Raw genomic sequence first — 21,670 nt, 5'->3', positions numbered from 1 at the left:
GCCTTAGACACATCAGATGGTTTCTTACCAAATTACCGTTGTTTTAGCACAAAAATGTGGAGACTGTTTTCACCGCTGGCTGGGCTGCAGTAGAACAATAGCGGTACAAAGGGACGAATTTTGTAACTCTGCTGGAAGCGCAGAGTCGTCAGATAAACTTCAGAGCAAATATTAACACAGCATAAAGACTTGAGGTTATATTCCTGATTAGCTGAATTACAACTAAATTGCTTGTCATACTTTGTCCTAAATTCTACTTTCACAATACATTTTTAGGTATTTCAGATGGAATTGAAAGCGTATGAATTTTAGATGTACTGTATGTTAAAGGTGTGAGCTGTACTTTAATAGCCAGTTTTCTGTGTTGATTGTAAGAACAATTATTATTGTGTAGGTTTGACCTAGACTTCACAGTTGTGCTTAATAAAGTGGCCACTACATTTCTAGTGCATGGTTGTATGCAGACATATTGATTGTAAGTATTAAACGCTCCAGTAGGAGATAAGGGTGCATATGCAGGAGTCAAAGGTGAGGCAAAAAAGAAACCCAGAGTGAATATCAGTCTGTACCTGTAGGCTCTTGCAAATGCAGCTGCCATTTACTGCTACAGTCTATGTGAGAAGAAGAATAAAAAGAAGATATTGTTTGCTTTGGCACTCAGTGTATGGGTACAGAAAATTAGCAGCAATGTGATGAGGGTTTACTGTCACAGACAAACCTCCTGGACTATTTTCACGGGCCTAATTAGAAACTAATAACGCCTTCATTCTGCTGCCAAAACAAACCCTTTTGCTGTGAAAGGGATGGGCTCCGTGTCTGACTCACGCTACCCCACCTCTGCTTTGTTTTTGGTTAATTCATGTTAATGCTGCATCTTGTGCTTTTCAGAAATTTGAGTTGTGTGAAAGAGGAAGCTTATTCTCCTGAGACTTTTATTTTAACGAGATAATAGTGCCATCTCCGCGTCTGCATTTTCTACTTTTTGTGTCGCTTTGTTTTTTTCCACCAAGCTCCTAGATTGCTGCTTTTTATTGCATACACGAATTCCCTCTGTTACCTTCCTGCTCTGGAGGAATACACTTCATATTAGCCTTCTTTTCTTGACTTCATCATTAAATGCTGCAGAAGCTTACCTAAAAAAGCTTTCAAACTGACAAAAAGAAAACAGCTACTGCTGATAAAGTACCTAATGGTATTCTCCCATTTTGGCCCCCTTAATGGGGCACTTACCGGCTTAGTCACTCATTTTCTTCATGCAGAAATTTGCAAATTTGTTTTCATCCAGTCAAAATGACCCAAGTTACTACAGGAGCTGCTGCTTCTGCCCCTCATATTTCCTAGCATCTTCGCTCTTGTCAATTAACCTCATAGAGCTCTGTTGCACATTAGGATTAAAACATCTGTTGCTGACAGAGGGGAGTCATGTGGTCTGCCATTTGTACCTCCACCCTCTTTCTACCTGGATAAATACTGTTAGGCGTGGCAAGTTACTCCTGACATTGCTTACTTGCATCAGTGTCCTAGCAGGAGATGTAGTAAACAGGCTTTTTCCCCCCCTGAGGAGCTCTGTTTCAGAAAGAAGGCTGTATGAAATTCAAAATCAGTGGAGACTCAGACTGGAAATAACCCCTGCATTTAAGAATACAACTTACTGTGGTCGGGTGCTTGTTTTGGGTGTCAGTGAGACATGAAATATAATTTTAAAAATGCATTTTTTTCACATTAAAAAGAAATGTACAAAGTTTACTTATGCAGTAAGGCGAGCATCTAACACAGGTCAGCACTTGTTGGTTACAAGTGTTGATTCTGATTCACTTTGTTTCTGGAGCCTTGTGTTCATATCAGTGCAGCTACCGTTTAATTTGTGCTGAAGTCAGCTTGAACTACAGTTGTGAATAATGCTGTAATGACGGACAGAGCTACGCATGAAACAAAGGAGCTGCAATGATGTGTCGTGTAATCACATCTGAGGGCAAGCTTCTTTACTGTTGTTCTGAGCAGCCAGAACAGTCAGACACAAGGAAAAATACGGCTTTGCCTAAAGTAAGGGCTGAGACTTGATAATGGTTCAAATGGGGATAATAGTGCACACTTTGAGGCAATCTTTTCTTGAAGGCACTCATGTTGCTTGTCCACCAAGAAATAGCTGTATGAAAAACAGAAAAAGAGAGCTTGCTAGAGTTCTAATGTTCGGAAGGTTTGGGAGTCTGTGGGATTTTATCTCCTCGCTGCCTGCCAGTAACAGCTTTAATTACTCCTCTTGCATCCTCATACTGATCACATAGCTGAAATGCTTTTCAAACACCGCTTATCCCCATTTCTCTGCTACTTAGGACCATCTTCGGTGATCAGCAATGACGATGACTCTGCCTCTCCTCTTCACCACGTCTCCAATGGCAGCAACACTCCTTCGTCCTCGGAGATGGGCCCTGACGCAGTAATCATCGGCATGACCAAGATCCCAGTGATCGAAAACCCTCAATACTTCAGAAGCACAAACAGCCTGCTCAAGACTGACACATGTAAGTAAAAGAAAAATCTGACATATCTTTGACGTGGACCCGGATTAACTCTGCTTTAGAATCAAACTTTTATCAGTTGATTACAAGCTACTGTATACATCCTTCCTCGCTGTCATGTCAGTGACCTTGGAGCTACTGCTGATAAAATCTGAGGGAAGAATGGGAAATAGAAAATCTAATTATATGCATGTTTGTGTGTGGCTGTGCCCAAGCATACGTTAGGGACACATTCATAAATTCAAGACTTCCATGGATGACTCATATACATACCAGAGCTAAAGAAACCAAATGATGCTAGAGCTCATTTGCCACTGGTTTAAATTTTTTAAACCAAGTGAGAATGAGAAAGTGACAAACCCGAAGTAGAAGCTAGAAGAAGAGCAGAGGGAGAGACAAGGAGGGCCACAGACAAATAGACAGACAGAAAATGCACAAGGATATTGACCTGGTCCATCAACATGACATTATGATTATTGGCAAGTTATAAAAGCTTCTCCAGGATTTGGCCTTGTGTTGCAGTAAATTATGGACTAACGCATTTGTGTATGTGTGTGTGTGTGTTCATGTGTGCTCATTCTGTTGAGAGCAAGGTTTAGGTTGTATAATAATGGGGGACTGGAGGTCGACCTCTTCAGTCCTGCATTATAACTAAAAGACTGCCTGGGATTTACAGCCAAATGACGAAGAATGAAAGCACTTAGGATCAATGAAAGTCAATAACACACTGTGGTGTATGTGCATGTGCCTGCATGTGCGTTTTTAATATATTACAGCCATTACAACTATTACACAGTGTGTGCCTTTGACTCACAGACAGGCTGCATAAATACTGAAAGTATCTGACCGATTATTTGGCACTCCGCCTTTTCAGACCGGTACAATAGCCTTTGATGGAGACAGTTTGGCAAAGTGGCACATGGTTGAATGCCAGGAACTGAACTCTTTTTAAAGAGAGGTCTTAACCAGTTTGCATCCTGTAATATTGAATGCAGGAGGAATCAGTAGCAGGTACACGTCTCTGCTTAAATGATCGCGCAGGCCTCTTTCGCGCAGCAATAAAGCAACAATTACTCTGCTGAGATGATGGATCCACGTGTAATTATGGGAAATGTTAGTGTGCTGCAAAGCTTCGGTTGTGCAACTGTCTTTTTAAGTGAGCACCTCATTAAAAATAATGATATTAGCAGAGTTAGCATTGTTGGAAAGCAGGTCACAAACATTACAAAGGAGCTTCAGTAAAGCACACAGATTTGAAAAGGTGGTAACTGTTGTGTTTATGTTTTGCTAATCACTCACATATACATAAATTTGGGTTTACAACTAAAATAGGTATAAGAGTTATAGGTATAAGAGTATATGAGCATATTCTCCCACTACATTTACTATCATATCACACATATCTTTCCACTAAACTTCTCTGGATTTAATTTGAAGATTGAAATTTCAGGAAAACCCTTTGCAAAGTGTAATTGATTTCTTTGGACCACTAAGACTTGGGCCAGTCAGATAACCATGCACAAGCTTGTTTTGTTAAAGACCAATTCTGAATGGTTGAGACCCAGGCTGGAGTTTCTTGAAGGTGGTAACGATCTGTTGAGTTGGCTTCACTGAAAAGTGCCAGACTGACACGTTGTGGCAGACTGAGGAGAGTAAGGCAAACGGGCAGTGAACCTGAGACACAGGGGGCATACAGTTAAACATGGTTTCAAACAAGATCAAGAGAATACAAAACTAGACATGTGTTGCTACCAGGTTGGAAAAACTCTGGCAGGGACTGGAGCATAGAGTCAGTCATATGGGCTGAAGGGCTTCATAGGAGATTGGATCACAGGTGCAACTGAGGAAAGAAGTGCGAAAAGGATTCTGAGCCATGCCAAGACAAAGAGAGAGAACAAACAGGGGAGACTACAAGATACACAAAGAATGAGAGAGAGGTACACTCTAGACCATGGCAGCAAAAATTGTTTGAAATTTCAGGAATAATTGAACACTAATTCAGGCAGGCCAGGAGCCAAAACTCAGTCTGCAAAACCCAGTAAATCAGCCAAATCAACTGACTGCTAGTACTTCTAGTGGTTTCCCTGAAAGTATACACATGGAAAGGCAGGGAATCCAAAAACAGAGTCATGCTGCCACATATTAAAGATTGATGATAAATATAAAGGTGGTGTGAGTAGACTGTTAGCTTGCATTAGCATAAAAATAGGAAACAGCTAGACTGACAAAACTGTCACAGTATATAGAATACATTGACTTTATGGAAAGCTTTAATAATTGATAAATAATCCAAAAATAAACACAATTCAAGGAAGGAAGAAAAAACAACTGAGATAGAGGAGAACATAAATGTTGTAACAAAGACTAAGGGGAAGGATGGTACTATTTATACACTAAGGCAGGGGTCCCCAATCCCAGTCCATGAGGGCCGGTGTCCCTGCAGGTTTTAGATGTGTCCTTGATCCATCACAGCTGATATAAATGGATAAATTACCTTCTCAACATGTCTTGACGTTCTCCAGAGGCCTGGTAATGAACTAATCATGTGATTCAGGTGTGTTGACCCAGGGTGAGATCTAAAACCTGCAGGTACACCGGCCCTTGTGGACTGGGATTGGGGACCCCTGCACTAAGGGATGATTTGGGTGCATTTAATCAATACAGGTAAGGACAGACAGGGAGGAAGAGAAAAGTAAAGCAGGAAATGGATAGTAACAAGAATACCAAAAAAATGTAGACACTAAAACATGGAAGAAATCTAAGTATGTAGAGAAAAAAAAGTCTCACTTCTCTTTAACATGGACCCCAATCAACTCTGATGTAGAACTAAAGATTTATCAGTTGATTACAAGCTATAAAATAAATTTCTTCTTGCTCTCATGTGAATGACCTTGAAGCTGCTGCCGTAAGATCTGAGGGAAGAATGGGAAAATAGAAAGTGTAGGTTTGTGTGTGACTGTGTCCCAGCATATGTTAGGCCACTCATAAATTCAAGACTTTCGTGGATGACTCATACACATACCAGATCTAAAAGAACCAAATCATGCTAGAGCTCATGAGCCACTAGTGGCTGATTCAGTTTTTTTGATTGCAAAAGCTAAAGACAACACACAATAGACTAAGTGAGGTAAAAGGTCAAATGCTGTGGTAAAGATTATGGGGATGACAGGGCTATTTATACACCAAGGGATAATTTGGGTGTATGTAATCAATACAGGTGGTAACAGTTAGACAAGCAGGAAGAAAACACAAATCAAGCCACAAGAGAAAAGTGAAGCAGGAAATAAACAAGATTAAAACAAGCTTAGCTTACTCAGGGGCAACTATGGGAACTCGTTTCTGCCACTGGACAAAAAACAAAACCAAAAACCAAAAGCCCTTCCATATGTCAAAATTTAGGGTTAGAGGTTAATAGGGTTATTAAGAAAAACTTACAAATAAAGGCAGGAACAGTAGTTAAGGCTCAAAATCACAGAAACATAATCATCACTAGAATGACAAATCAAAACAAGAATCAGAATACAAAAATATAATAATAATAAACTCTGAAGCTAAAAAGCATGACTATAAAGCAACAAATGACAACCAACCAGGGACCCCAGAACTCATATTAGCTAAGAATATAAAACCTCAAAACAACACAAAACCCCAGGACCAAGGCAGAAACACATGCCCACCAGCACCTGCAAAACTCAATAATGTACATTTATACAAAAACTGAAATGTTAATGACTGTAAATGAGAGGCAGAGGACTGGCTGCTAGTTATTTTACCATTTTTTGCCTTTGTGCTAAGCTAAGCTGACTGAGCTCTTGCTGGATCCAACTATATGTGTAGGGTCACATGTAGGGTCATGTAGGGTCACAATAGTAAAATCATAAACACCAAAAGTGTCTAAGCTTTTCATTGTAGTGTTTAAGCTCAAATAGAGATTACAGAGGACTTGTTATTAATATCTGCAGTAGCAGTGTTGAAAAAGTGATTTTTCTTTCATCATCTTTCTTACATCATCCTCTTGGCTTTGTGTTCAGTACCTCTCAATTCTTCCACTGCTTCTATACGAGTTGGTCTTTTGGGCTTTGTATTTTTTTGTATCTAGGGAATGGGGATTAACATCACTCTGGAAAATGTTATTCACAAGTCAACATGTGCTGACTGTATTTGAAGACACCGGTTTACAAAAAAACATATGTGCATGCACGCACACACACACACACACAGGCTGACACACAAAATTTAGGTCACAATTAGCTACGCTTACTGATAGGAGGGCACAGAGTCAGGAAAAATCAGTGCCATGACATTATTGAAGAGTGTTTGATGTTTCTGGTTGTCCTCTTCTCAAAGCATCTGTCAAACATGACTGTGTCTTTGACCTATCCTGTTGCTCAGTTCAAAGTACTGAACTCAGTTTTTCCAAGCTGTTCAAGCTGTTTTATGTCTGCATTCAATGCAATGGAAAGAATTCGGGCAGATGAGACGAAGAGGAACGGAATATGAAACAGATGGCAAACGGAGAATAATTATGTCCCGAGACATTAATTTATTTGGGAGTTCATAAGATGCTGATGAAGGATAGGTGTGAGAGGGGACTCTAAATGATGTGGTGGAAAAATGAAGGCAGGAGGGCAAAAAAGGTGGAAGATGAGGGGGTCGATGGGAAATATTATTCTTCTTGATGTTAATATTGTAAGCCCTGTCATAAACAATTCATGGAAAAAGACTAATGGAGCAACAGAACGGGGGAAGAACCTGTGCCTGGATGTTAATACTTAGAGGATGCTGATTAAAAACTGATAGGTTTAGCAGCCGAGAGGAACAGCAACAGGGAGAGATAAATGGCAAAACAGAGGAACGCTAAATAAGGAAAGTGAGAGTAAGATAATGAGAATAGATGGAAGAATGCAAATGAGGGAAAATGAGTGAATATGATAAGCATGGAAAACGGGTACTAATTAGGAAAAACATCAGAGAGTAAGTGTGTTAAGTCTGGTAAATGAGGAATTATATTTTAGTAGATCTTAATTAAGGATACTGATTGAGGAGAAGGGGTGTGATATGTCGCACGGCATGTGGAGACACAGTGTAACAATGAAAGTGAGGTGGAAGACAGATTGTAAACTTGGCAAAAGGAAAGCAGCTGCAAAGCAGAATTATTTCATGACTGAAATACGGCCATTAGAAATAAAAGGACTTATTCTTCTACGCTCTTGATAGACAATAAATGCTAATGCTTGAATACATGCAAAATAGATGCGACAACACTGGAAATCTAACCAAAAAAGACACAAAAAGAAAATTGCAGGAAAAGGTTGTGCGAATAACCACATCTTCCTACCAAAGACTAAAAAAAAGAAAGAAAGAAAAAAGCGGTACGGGAAGCACTGGTCTGCAAACATCAATTTATTTGCTATTTGAGGATGTTAATTAAGGAGAAGTGGTGCAAGGCATTTTCATGGATGAATGCTTATTATACAACTGCAGTAGGAAAATGGTGCGGTGAGGTAATTAGCTGGTTAAATGGTGGGTAGCTTTCTTGTGGGGATGTGAGTTTATTGTGTGCCGTTGTTGCGAAGGGAACTGTGGTGATCAGCGACATGTTGGTTTTTTTATTTGAGATGAAGACTCAATTTTAGGAGAAATAGATGATAAAATAATTAGTAAATGATGAAATAATTTACAAATATTCTTGACTTTTATTCATGCTGATACCTCAGGATTTAGAAGGTAGAAGTTATTCACATGCTGCTGATTTGCAAAAACGAAAAAGATCCGCAGCGTCACTTTTTCATCATGTAAACACATATTCAGATGCTTACAGGACTTATTTGATCAAACCATCCTAAACTATAGCTGATGGGGTTTAGGCCCTTGCAATCTGAGTAAAATATTAAAAGATGAACTGTGTCTGCAGCACAATGCATGACTTGTTTGTTTTGAAATGAAAATCTTTCCCCAAACATGACCATGATACTTTTGCTGGGTAACCACACAGCACATGGAAGAAAGAACTTCCTTATGTGGACTTTGTTGCTCTTTCAAACAGCATCGCTAGCTCTTGGCATCTAAGATTGCTGCAAGGCACCAATACGGAAGGACACCCAGTGTGTATCCCTGTGTAAGGCACTGGTTTCTGACAGAAACCTGTATTTGAGGCCCGGGGACAAGAAAACATCTATTTAGTGTATCATAGATTCTGCATCTGGAATACTTTCCACCATCCTAACAGAAATGTTAGGATGTCGTTTTTTCTTTTTTTCATTCACCGAAAGAAGCTCACAGAAATCTTCCACACACAAGCTATCAAAATAAAAGAGAGGTTGTAGTATAGAAAACACACTGTCCTCCTTAAACCACCCACATTTTCTTTTTGTTCCTTTTAGGCTTTTTTTGAACACAGGACAGATGGGACTGAACGATCTGCAGTCTTTTTAATTAAAATGTTTTAATTCATTTTCTTATTTGACGTTTCCTTCCCATTAATTCACAAAGGTTACAAATGAAGGCCAAGACGGGATTTGACGGAGACAATATGCAGCCTTTCACGTATCATAGCAAGAACTCACGAATGTATAAATGTCTTAAGCAACAAAAAAAAATCTTATGGTCTTGACCTCATATTTGATGCTTTTGAATATCTGATGCAGACCAACTGTGTGTTTCTCTTTTCTCCGTAGGTCTGCAGTTACAGTATTGGGTTAGGGTGGACCTCAGTAGCTTACAGTGTCGATCGATGCAGCTTCTTCAGAGAGTCTAGCTGAGCTTTAATGTGATATTCTGAGTGGACAGCTTTTCTTCAAATGCACCTCTTAATCACATCACACATAAATCTCAGCTCTTGGTGTGTGTGTATGTGTGTGTGTGTGTGCGCGTGCGCGTGTGTGTCTAAAAGCGTGTGTGTATGTATGCATTTGTATTCAGGACCTAAACGAGCACAGGTATTACAGGATAACGTGTTTCTCTGCATGCAGACAGACATGGAGCACATTTGGCTGGCGATCAAAAGACGGGGCTTAACTAGGTTATTGTAAGGTCACGAGGCTGTTAATCATTCTGCATTATAAAACCTTGTACCATAACCGGCGAGATGCCAATTTTTTTATTTTATTTTATTTTTTTTGAGAAATCAGCTGGCGTGGATTCGCGAGTTACTTAGCAACAGAGAGCAGAGTTGTCGACTCTGATCCAACTGTGGATGAGCAGAAGGCAGGAAGAGGTTAGATGCATGAAGCAAGCAGAGAGACACGTTTTTCAAATTTACATTACTGTAAAAACTGTGTTGAAGTCGTAGAAGACAAAAAAGAAGGAATTTGCTTATTTACTTTTGCATTTATATGATACATAAATCAAGACATAAAATATGTATGCAGTAGAAAATGATCCCCAGATATACAGTAGATACAGTTATGAGCCTTTTTTTGGCTTCAAAATGAAACTGGATGAGGGATGAAAAGAAGAGGAATGTATCTGCATGTGGATTGTGAGTGACAGGAACCATTTATTTTAACATCCTTTTCCCTTTAGAAAAACCACGGGGTTAACATGCCCTGCAGCTGTGCTTTTTGTTCAAAAAGGAGGAAAATCCGCAGCTTCGGATTAACAGGGATAAATTGTTATAAGAGTAAAGGTTATTTTAAAAGAAAACTGACAAGTTTCAGCTGATACTCCAATGTGATACTCCAAACACAAGGTCCAGAAAACAAGAAGCAACTGGGCATTTTAGAGAAGAGTAAAAATAGATTCAATTGCTCTTGTAAATACTGGCTACTTACTGGGTAATAGTGCTGAAAGAAAGTCGGTGACGAGAACATTGCTCTTACAGTGTAATTACAGACTAATAAGTGAAGAAAAGCCACACTTTATATTACAGACCTCATGCCTCATCAAGGCTGTGTGTTATCCGCTCTGTACTTTTACTCATTAACAGACGTTACTGCAGCGTGTGGGAGAAAATACAATTTAAAAGAAGGGAGGTTTATTACAACGACGCTGCGTGGCTTTATTACCACGTGTCTTCATGTGTGATAGGAGAAAATGTTTGGATGATACTTTTTGTCCCGAACTACAGCAACTCATAGTGGGCACACTGCAAATATACCGCTCTCAAGCACAGCTACGCTAGGTCGCAATTGTTATCCAAGGTGGCAAAGGAATTTGAAAGTCATGCTATCATATGACTTCTAGAACTATGGAGCTAATTGTTTATGTCCGATAAGGTGTTTATTTTCTTTAAGGACAGAGCAAGAATAATAGTTTTGCCACATATGCACTACAAAGATGCTACCACATGATTACCACATGCTATCAAGTCAACATTCAAATGTCTTCTTTTTGTGTAAAATCAGATGTCTTATGATGCAGTTTTCTTTTCTTTGAGTGAAATCAAACACCACAAAACAAATGACACCACACTGACTCACTGCATGAGCTGAAGTCATTAAAGTATAAATGGTGTGCGATCAAAGCATCAATCCTGCTTTCCATCATCACTTCCAGCTCCATGTTTTTATTTGTGTACTTCAGCTTGATTTACAGTTTATTTTTTTCTGGGCCGAACAAGCACCTTTGGCTTGTTTTTCCCTCCCATTAAGCCAGCTTTCTTCTTATTGGCTGCCCATCACAAACGGAAGGTTTAAGCAGCAGGTTGGTGGGCTGTGAGCTAAGATTAGAAAAGCTCCTTAAAACTGAGCATTTGGGGCAATAGAAAAGAAACGAGAAAAAAAAGATTACCCCCCTCCCCAATTTATATGCATGTGTTTGTAACTTGTACTAAAAAGTTTTCCTCTTTATCTTCTCATTCTACAGTTGTCCAGCATATTAAAAGACATAACATTGTGCTGAAGAGAGAGCTGGGAGAGGGAGCCTTTGGAAAAGTCTTCCTGGCTGAGTGTTATAACCTTTCACCTGACCAGGAGAAGATACTGGTGGCCGTCAAGGTAATGTTGAAGTCCTAAAATTCCTAAGAAACATATTTATAAATCAGAGAATTAGACTAATTAATTTCATATTGACTCCAGTTTGTGAAAACACAAACTTCTTTTTGTAGCTTTTATAAACCAAAGCCCAGAAATGTAAATGAAATGTATCCTGTGTGCAGTAAAACAAACGGGTCAAGTTTCAACATGAGATATTTTTAAATTCCGCTGGTCCTACAGAACGATTGATTATGTCAACATAAAGCTCCTAAATGGCATTATTGAAGGTGAAATTATTATTTTTCTATTCCACAGTATTCAGAATTGACATCTGATACATGAAATACATTGAAAATATTGAACTGGTTCCTGAAATAGATCCATGGTATTTTGAAATAAAATCCCTCACATGGCGTCAGCACACTATTCAGAATCCATGTTGGCCTCCATTTACTGTGCTATTGTTAGAAAGTCCCTCTTTTCAAAGGCTTCTCTGCAAGAATAAGGTGGATTTACACTCAAAACCACTGACTTCCGGGGTCAAATTGAATGGTTTCCTAGGGAGCATCGCATCTATGTGTCCATCGGTCTCTCCATCTAGGATGCTTTTTCTGCTGTTCTGCAGAGAAACAGGATCTGAATGGTGAAGAACTTCTCATTAACTATACATGACCTGTGAAAGAGCCCCCTCTGCCCCTGTCCTCCTCTGCCCCTCACTTCCTCTGTCCTCCACACCTCCAGCTCTCACCTGCAGTCTTTTATTTTCTCTCTCCTCAGTCGTCATCCTGACGCTTGCCTCTTCTCAAATCCTACACCTTCTTTTCTCTTCCTACATTTCCTGTTTGCTCCCGGCTTAGCCCTGAACCACCTGCTGATGTATGCTGCCAGCTTAGCGTCGGTTTAGACTGAACACACTTCAAAACACGGACCTGGAAATCGTGGACAGCAGCACAGTTCTTGGTTGTAGAACACGATGCTTCATTTTGCTGGCTGCAAGTCAAATCTGGTCAAATGTAGGGGAAAAAAATGAACAATTCTCAGATTTCCACGTATGCAGTTACACCATTGAATGTTCTTTCTAAATGACAGCAGATTTGTTTTTAATTAACTAATTGACGACCTGCATACGTCAGCGTCAGTGATCCTGCTGCCAATACACTGCAATAACACAAAGTGCTGAAGGGTGATGAAAAGAGACTTTCAACAGTACTACCTCCATCTATCTATCCATCCATCCATCCATCCATCCATTGTTGTACATATACATATCGCATAACTTGAAACTAAAATAAAAAAACAGTCTCGTGAAGGAGATGCTTAGAGTGTAGAAATCCAAATAAAGATGTGCATAGTTTCTGTTTGCAAATAAATATGTTGTCACTTCTTACCAGCTGCTTTTAATTAAAAGAAGGAGACATCACATTAATACAGACTATTCCTCGAGGTTTTCTAGGCAAATCAAATCCCACGAGATGTTTGAACACTCAGGAGGATACACACATCTGATCTGATCACTTGAAAACAAGAGTGCTGAGAATCTGTTGTAATGACTGGATTTTAGAAACAAATTTGATTTGCCTGTGAGAGTTGTCAGTGTATTTAATTCAATCCCTGGCCAAAATTATGGAATCGCCACACTTTAATGAAGTTCATTCAGCTTTTTTCCCCTTTTTTCTTAAAATTTTCTTAGAAATAAACAAATCATCTGACATGCAACCCCATTTCATAAATGAGTATTTAAATTGTTCGCTTTAGCTCACTGTAAACAAGCTTCTCTTTCTGTGTTAGTGCTGGTTTTCTTTCAGCTTTTCAGTATGAAATCCCATTTCATTCAGCTGATTTCTCACAGTTGTATCACAAGCATGAACTCCTATTTCTGCCTATTTGTTTTTTTTGTGTTTTGTCTTTGCATTTTTTTGTTTTCCAGACATATTGATTTGAGTTTTCTGTCATTCTATGTTGTCTATATATTTGCTACAGATTTTATACAAGGCACCGTATAATCCTTTCCATTGTTTGAGTAGACACCTCTCTTGTTGGGGGCCATGCTTCCTTTCAGTCAGCCAGGTGTAGCAGCAGCTTGTTAAGGTCCTCAAACTCTTTCTTTTAACTGCAGACTATTTTGCATATTTAAATTTGCACAGGTATTTGTTTTAGAAATGCAAATTGCAAGGAGTTTCAATACTTCTTTCCTCAACACTCAGTGATTTCATCCTGCAAATGTGGTGATTCCATCATTTCTGCCAACAGTTATAATTATTGTGTCCTGTAATTCCACTGTACAGAATAAAGGGGAAAGGACATGGATTATGAGGAATGCACTTCCTTTATGATAAACCATGCCGTGCTTATATTGCTCTCTGTGAGTCACGCTACATTACAGGAACAGGTTCTCATTTGTATACCACATTACAATGACCTACACACACTAATAGAGCTTAATGGGCCTGGATTTTAGGGTTGTCTATCAATCAATCTGTCATCCATAATACAGAAGCAAGTTTTACTGTTACTGTATATTAAACACTGAGTTGCCATCGATCAGAGGATAATTGTAACAAGTGCACATAAAAAAATATGCATATGCACATGCACGCAGGCAAGCTCATGCAAACACATTTACGCTCCTGCATCCCATCAGTCATGAACTCCAAGCACTTTCAATAATGTTCCCTTCACGCATGTATATGAGTCACCACATTTGTGAGCTGGAGGTTGTTGATTGCTTTTTATTTGTCCATGGACCTGAATGTGCTCAGACTGGATGACTAACAGTGCAGTGTTATGAGTTTTAGCATGGGAATTAATGCAGCTTTCAGTACAGAAAGTCACACCGTGATTTGTAATACTCCCAGGCTCACAGGAAAGTCAGTATTTTTCCTAAACTCAACATTAATATGTTTGGCTCAATACAATGATTAATACTGGTCGCAGTGGTCATTTGATACTGATTGAGACCAGCGGTGCAGTGAATAACATTTTTTTTCCACTTTAAGTTCATTTTTCTTTTCCATTTTTTTTAAGGAGCACACAGTACAGTACATCATAGATTAGACTTCAGGGAGTCATCGTCAGTCAAACTGGGATAATGAGGAAAATTGTCCATGCTCCATGTTTTATGAGCATCTCTTAAGAAGTCACTTTTTGCAAAGATTTATAAATTGTAAAAGCTTCATTAGAAGTTAATAGATCATTACAGATAAGTTATAAACCATGCTAAGAACAAAGTCTGGGCTTTCAGCATCACATTCATCGCCTCTTATTACCTCCTGCTGGTTTCTTTCAGAGTGAGGAACAGCTGTGTTTATTTGTGGCTTTCAAACATTCAGAACTGCACTGATATGAAAAACCACACCAATAAAAATAACTGGCAACCTCAAAGCTGGTTTTAATAGCTTTTCATTGACCTACACAGCGTCAGTCTTCATTTTTAGCCATTATTAATTCTATTAATTACGAACAATAAACTGATAACATTAAATAGAACAGTGAAAGGTCCTGCAAAGACATCTCAGGAAAGTCAGTCAACTCACATATCCTATGCATATTCTCAAGTTACATGGTGAGATGGGGGCACAGGCATTCATATACACTATCTATACTATAATGATCATCCTTTTGCAGTATCACCGTACATTCTGCAGTGTACTCGACCATGCCTCTGTTTCACAGTACATTATTGGTTGAATGTAAGTGCTTAAGGTTGAAGTCTGTCTAACATTCTTCCATTTTAGTGCTTTTGATGAAAGGTCAGAGGTCGTCTCATTCTGCTTTTTCTAAGTCAGCGCTCCTGTAGACCTGTATTTGTAGTCGGAGGTTCTACCTGCAATGTGTGTGCACAGGCACACTCGCCACACGCTCATAGCTCATGTATATCTCTATCATATACTGTAGGAAGACAATCAATTATTCATGTAGGACAAGAGAAACTTTTCTATATTTTTCTTCTTATATGTGAAATTAATACACACCCTGTATCACTTTCATTTCCTGTAACTCGCCCCCAAACACACACACAGTCATTCACTTTCACTTCACATACACTCTCTGTCATGGATGCTTGTATTACACAACCTCCCTGACAGATTTCCTGATTCATGGAAGGGAGACAAAGATTAGTTTCAAAGGGAACAGGGAAACATAATGAATGTAAACAGTGCTGTACTTTGTAATGGCTAGCATTAATATAAAATGTCCCCATCCTTTTCCTGCTCTGCTGTCATATCGGTTCTTGTTTGGTGCCAGTAATTTCACACTGTTTGTGCCGTGTTGCTGTAACTCACTTTTATACGCACTTTTGTATTGTTTTTTTCACACAGTGGACCTCAGCCAAATAAATTGGAGGAGAATGAATCCACTATGAAAATGACCAATTGGCAGAAGTGTATGTGGTATAATGTGTGAGGTTTTGATTTGTCACTTTATTAAAATGTCACTTGTGTGTGTGTGTGTGTGTGTGTGTGTGTGTGTGTGTGTGTGTGTGTGTGTGTGTGTGTGTGTGTGCGCGCGCAGACACTTAAAGAGGCCAGCGAAAATGCCAGGAAGGATTTCCACCGTGAGGCTGAGCTGCTGACGAACCTTCAGCATGAGCATATTGTCACTTTCTACGGAGTGTGCGTGGAGAGCGACCCGCTCATTATGGTGTTTGAGTACATGAAACACGGTGACCTCAACAAGTTCCTCAGGCATGACTCTCTTCTTCAATATGTAAAATGGCAAATGGCAAAATGTGTTTTTCTCTAAAGAGTTTCTATGAGAAATGAGCACTCAAAGAATTAAAGATTAGGAAGCTTGCGTGTGCTAATCCAGCTTAATCTTCTACATACTCTCTATTAGAGGGACACATGTAAACATCTTACGTGGTTGATACATGGCTGAAAAGACAAATGATACATTGTTTCCCTTGTTTTTTTCTCACAGGGCTCATGGTCCAGATGCAGTTTTAATGGCAGAGGGCCAGACCACCAGACCTGTGGAGCTGACCCAGTCTCAAATGCTTCACATTGCCCAGCAGATAGCATCTGGCATGGTCTACCTGGCATCACAACACTTTGTGCACCGTGACCTGGCCACAAGGTTTGTAAAATACTCCGTTAAAGCACATCGTGTTTGCTTGTTCCTAACAGATGCCAGATGTGTCATTAAACAGGAACTTTTATTCTTATCCTTGAGGAATTTATTTAAAACTCATAATGACTGAGTACGAACAATTGCTAATACCACCTAAAAACATCTAACAAAGAGGACTGTAGCTATTAGCGGAACCAGTAAAGTAATTAGCTAGAGATAATCTGTCAAACAGTCATGGTAATAACCATATAATAAGATATATGGTTGTAGTTTAACACCCTTCATTTTAACTCAGCAATGTGAAACATCTATATTGAGTCTCACTGTGTTTGTTGTCCAAAAGGAACTGCCTGGTGGGTGAGAACCTGCTGGTAAAGATTGGAGACTTTGGCATGTCAAGAGATGTCTACAGCACTGACTACTACAGGGTAGGTGTATGTGTCGATATCTTTTCAGGCCTTTCTTTCAGCCTCCCCTCCCTCCCTGCTGCATGGGTGCCTCTCTGCTACTCCCCTGCATGGGCATGACTGATGGACGTGGGGGTTTGAGTAAGACACTCGCAGGGATAGGTTAACTCAACAGAAGGAGTTGGAAATGGTTAGCATGTTTGATTAGGTGAGTTCGTGGGGTGTTACATTTGATTTAAATAACTAAAAAAGTACAGGTGAAAGGAATGCATTTAAAAAGATCCATGTTCTGTTTTTTTGAGCATTTTTGTGTACTGCAGGGATATTTAGCTGCTTTTCTTGCTGTGCTTGGATAACTCAGGGGTACAAAACAAAACTGAAAGTGTGTGTTTTTCTTTCTGCAGATAATCTGTTACTTTTCCAAAAGGCCAAAATCTAATCAGTTGTATTGATTGATAGGTAGTTGGACTGTCCATTTTTCCTGCCCTTTCTCTCATTCTCTCTGACAAACCGACACAACTGACAGTGACAGAGCAGGAGAGCGAAAGAGGTAGAAGACTGCAGGCATTCAATGGCTAGACAATCGTTTAAAAATTCAGAAAGTCTACAAATGATGGATGTATCATTCAGTGACGGTAATTTTGCAGTAATAATTTATCTTGAACAGAAATGCTCATTGTAGTTATGAAAATCTATATTTCTAACTTGCTGGGAAACAAAGTTGTCTTTGCAGTTTGTTCTCCTTTCACACATTCCACATGCATAATTACACATATATACTTTGGTATAAATTGTAATGTATATGCACTGTATTGGCATGCTGATATAAGAAAACACAAGATATTTTTTTCTTGTTTCTCATTAAAAATATTAAAATTGTCTGCAACTACTGGGGCTAAAAAAATGAAGTCAAGTTAGAAGTGCCAGAAACTGCAGTTCCTTTAGTGGCCACTTGAGGCTGCCCACATTAAGTGAGTCTGTTCCCTATTTTCCCAACTGTATGATGATTTCTTTTTCTTTTTTTTTTAGAAAGTGCTCTACAAACCCTAACATTGTGGATAACAGGTGGATTTTGCCGTTTCAGTGCAGCTAGCCAAACAGTGAAGAACTACCTACTGCTAAAGATACAGACAGTGAAAGTGGACAATATATCCTTGGTTTTTTAACATAAAACTCGTTTACAGCCTGGGGCAGTACAAAAGTGACCCCCTTAGACTTAGTTTTAGTTTTAGAGTCCTTGTTTTCCACTGAGATATTGGCTGTCTTACGAGTTAGCAAACATAAACCAATGTAAATCAATTAGCTGCAACCAACGTCTCGTTCTGTACTGGCACAAGATGGTGCTAACCATGTTATAAAAATTGTAACTTTAAACATGTATTAAATCCAGCTTCAAAGTCATTGTTAAATCCGTGTCAGTTTTAGGGAATATGGCTAAATTTGAAAGGCTTGTGTGACTGACTGATTTGCCAGCAAAGGCAGAATTAAAAACCATTTACTTCTGAGACACTGAAAGTAAGTATGTAACTAAAGTTTATTTCTTAAGCCCTTCTCACAGACAGTCACAAAGCACTGTCCACAAAAAGAGTAATATAAATAAGAACATTAAGTGCCATAACAGCAAATAACACAACCTGTTTATTTTATTGTGTAAGACACAATAAAATAAACAGGTTCTTTGATTATGTATGGAGAACAACTAAAACAATGTGAGCGTAAGTATGAAAATGGTCATTTTTAAACAGTTAGTGCAATGCTTTTGGTAAATCACTTGAATTAAGGGTAAAACTGCAGTATTATTATCCAAATATTTATGAGCCTTGCTATATCTGTGTCTGTGGATTGCAGCTGTACGCTTTATGAGTATAACTTACTAACCAAGCTTGCTACATTCAAAATATGTTCCTTTTCTGAAGGCTTCCTGAAGACTGTGCCCATCCTTTATATACAGTCTGTGATTTCCTCACAGAAAGCTTCTGATACCCCACAAAACTATAAATGCCACACTGCCTGAATTAATCTTTTTTAAAAGAACATAAAAAATGCTCTTTTTTTGAGGTCTTTTATAATGACTGTTGAGATAAAATCAAAATAACAGGTTATAATCAAATTAAAGATTGGTTTGCTGCTGTGGCATTCTTTTGTGCTATCTCTGTGTGACGACACACAGCAAGCTCCCCGCTCCTCCTCCTTCCTTTCACCCCTCCTCAATAAAGCTAAGAGCTGTGGCTGTAGTCATGGTAACGGCAGAGGGCAGTGGCGGTGGGTCTCTTACTTGGGTCTCCAACGTTTCTCAGGAAGAAAAGTAATCAGAGAAGTTCTGTTTAGTATGCTGAGGCAGTAGTGGAGAAATAGAGGTGGAGAAGGAGTGAGATGTAAGTGTGGGAGATGGAGGCAGGAGGGTGGCAAAGCGATGAAAGGAGAGAAAGGCTTGGAAATAAGGGAGAGGGGTGGGGGGGAGTAGCAGGAGAAGAAGAGAAAGAGGGAGGAGAAGGAGTGGGATGCCAGGAAAGAAGAAAACAAGACACAAATAAATATCCAAAAAGAGAGACGAGGCAGTAATAGAGCGATACAGGGGCATACGGCACTGCTTAAGACGACCACGGAGCATTGTATCAGAGTAAAATGACAAAAAAAAGGACAGAGAGGTAGACAGACAGGAGAAAAACAAAAACCAGAATAGAGGCACAGGAGGGTGGAAGGTAAAACATAGTGATTCAGCCGTATTTCAGCATCCAGGAGAGACAGAGGTGTGTGTGTGAGTGTGGGGGGACGTGTAGAGTGTAGGGACCCAGTCATGCTCTTGCGTCAGACAAGTGAAGATGAGTCATAGAGGAATTGGAGCCCCCCCCCCCACAACCCCATGCCTGTGTGTGTGCGTGTATATGTGCAGGGAAATAGATGCAGAGGCGTAGGACTGAAGGGGCTGTGATGACGTCATTGAATCCCCTGTTACACAATGAACCTGACAGGCGCTTCAGGAGACAGACAGGATGCCTCAAATCAAACCTTGAGCCTTTCCACAGGCTCGGTGTGCGTGTGTGTGTGGGCGTATGGGTGCGTGGGTGGGGCTCGACTCCAACACTACAGCACATTTATTCATTTTCCCCTAAACTGATTTTATGGCCAAATGTGTAGGATGAAAGAAAATTAAGGTTTCATGCCTGACTGTTTTACGCTGCTGACACGGCCTGTAGAGGAACACGGGCAGTGAAGTGGAGCTGACAAATCTCTGACTAATTTTCTTGGGTAGTGGCTGTTTTTTTTTTTTCTTCAGAGACAAGCATCGACCTTGTGAAGCACCTGGAGAGGTGACAGTGAAACAGTTATCTGTGATTAAGCAAATGTGAATCAAGACAAAACTGAGAGGATGTAACACAAATTATTCAACTGTATTGCTCATGTACATGGCCTCATTGTACCTTTTATATCATCATTATTATTATATTATTATTACAAAGAAAGAGACCTAATTCACATACTGCATTGGTTACCAAGAAATTGATGGGGCAAAGTTTTTTGCCTTCGAACTTGTTGTGAAAGAGTGCACGCTAACCCAGTCCTATTTCTATAGTTGTGTAGAACTAATCGCAACACCACAGGGACTGAAAAGTCAAAAGTCAAAAGCAAGTAGAAACAAATAAAACGATGATCTAAAGTTTGCATGCTTACATAAGCTGAGACTTCATATCTTCTGGTTAAGAGATTATGTCATTAGTGGCTTGACGAGAAAGTTTACGCAATCATCACACCACCCTACTTAGTCTCTGAGGACAACAGCCAATAATTGCCCATTTATAAAACTTACTGTAATACACAAACTATTTGTTTTTGTTTGTTTCTTTGTCTGCAAATTCCCCCTGGATCATTATCTAGGAAAAATTTGAAACAAAGGTCCCTTAAGGTTCTTATCTATATCAGATGTTATGCTGTCCTCGTGTTGTCTAGCGACCACCTAGCAACAGTGACACTTTTTAGCATTTAAGCTCCTATAATGCAGTATTAAAGCATCCCATTGTTTTAAGTTCAAGATAATAACATTTCATTTATATCCACGAAGGCTAAATTATGCATGATATACTACAACACTATCATGTTGCTTAGCAACCACTTTGCAGTGGGCTAAAGTGACCCATTTTTTAACATTTAAACAACATCTATTGCCCCTTTTTTACTTTTCTCAATGTGATTAAATATATCAGTTCAGCAATAGCATGGACAAGCCAAACAATACTGTAGCATGAGTGCATATTAGTGAAGAGAAATTAAATAAAAGGCAAAATCATCGTGCCGATTTTGTCCACATGGTTTGTTTACCTGTGTGAAATCAAAGCCTGTTCAACCTGGCTGGTGAATCTAACCTGTGATGCCAAAAGTCTTGCCTTTTACTTTGGATTTTGCATATGAATATGTAGAAATCTTCTTTGCCTGATTATTTGAATGTTAACACAGACTTTTGCAGGCTTTTTTACTTCCTCATTGTTGTCCTAACAAAACGTCAGTATGTGGCCATTGGGAAGTTTTTTGACTTGACAACTGCACGTTGAAGAAGTCCTACCATCGTATTTCCTGCTGGGTTTTTACTCGACATGAGCACCATCACAAAAAATACTTAAACTGTAGCTTATACCTACATGTCACTGGCTTTACTGTATCTGAGCTGGCCAGGAGAGAACCAGCACACAAACACATACCATCACATGTACTTAGACACAAGCATTCTTGAGTTTTTTTCCATGACAGCACAGACAACGATACG

General features: G+C 39.4%; 1 protein-coding gene across 1 annotated transcript in view; it reads left to right on the top strand.

The window, feature by feature from the left end:
• The window catches only part of ntrk2a (neurotrophic tyrosine kinase, receptor, type 2a), a 108,546-nt gene that overhangs the window by 69,420 nt on the left and 17,456 nt on the right, over positions 1-21,670 (top strand). The window contains exons 13-17 of the mRNA XM_063488961.1: positions 2,334-2,522; positions 11,325-11,455; positions 15,947-16,119; positions 16,355-16,510; positions 16,848-16,932. Coding sequence (XP_063345031.1) covers positions 2,334-2,522; positions 11,325-11,455; positions 15,947-16,119; positions 16,355-16,510; positions 16,848-16,932 — 734 coding nt within the window. The remainder of the gene's footprint in view (positions 1-2,333; positions 2,523-11,324; positions 11,456-15,946; positions 16,120-16,354; positions 16,511-16,847; positions 16,933-21,670) is intronic.

This window comes from Pelmatolapia mariae, linkage group LG12, assembly GCF_036321145.2.
Source record: "Pelmatolapia mariae isolate MD_Pm_ZW linkage group LG12, Pm_UMD_F_2, whole genome shotgun sequence".
Taxonomy (NCBI): domain Eukaryota; kingdom Metazoa; phylum Chordata; class Actinopteri; order Cichliformes; family Cichlidae; genus Pelmatolapia; species Pelmatolapia mariae.
This window is presented reverse-complemented; position numbering and strand designations above follow the sequence as displayed.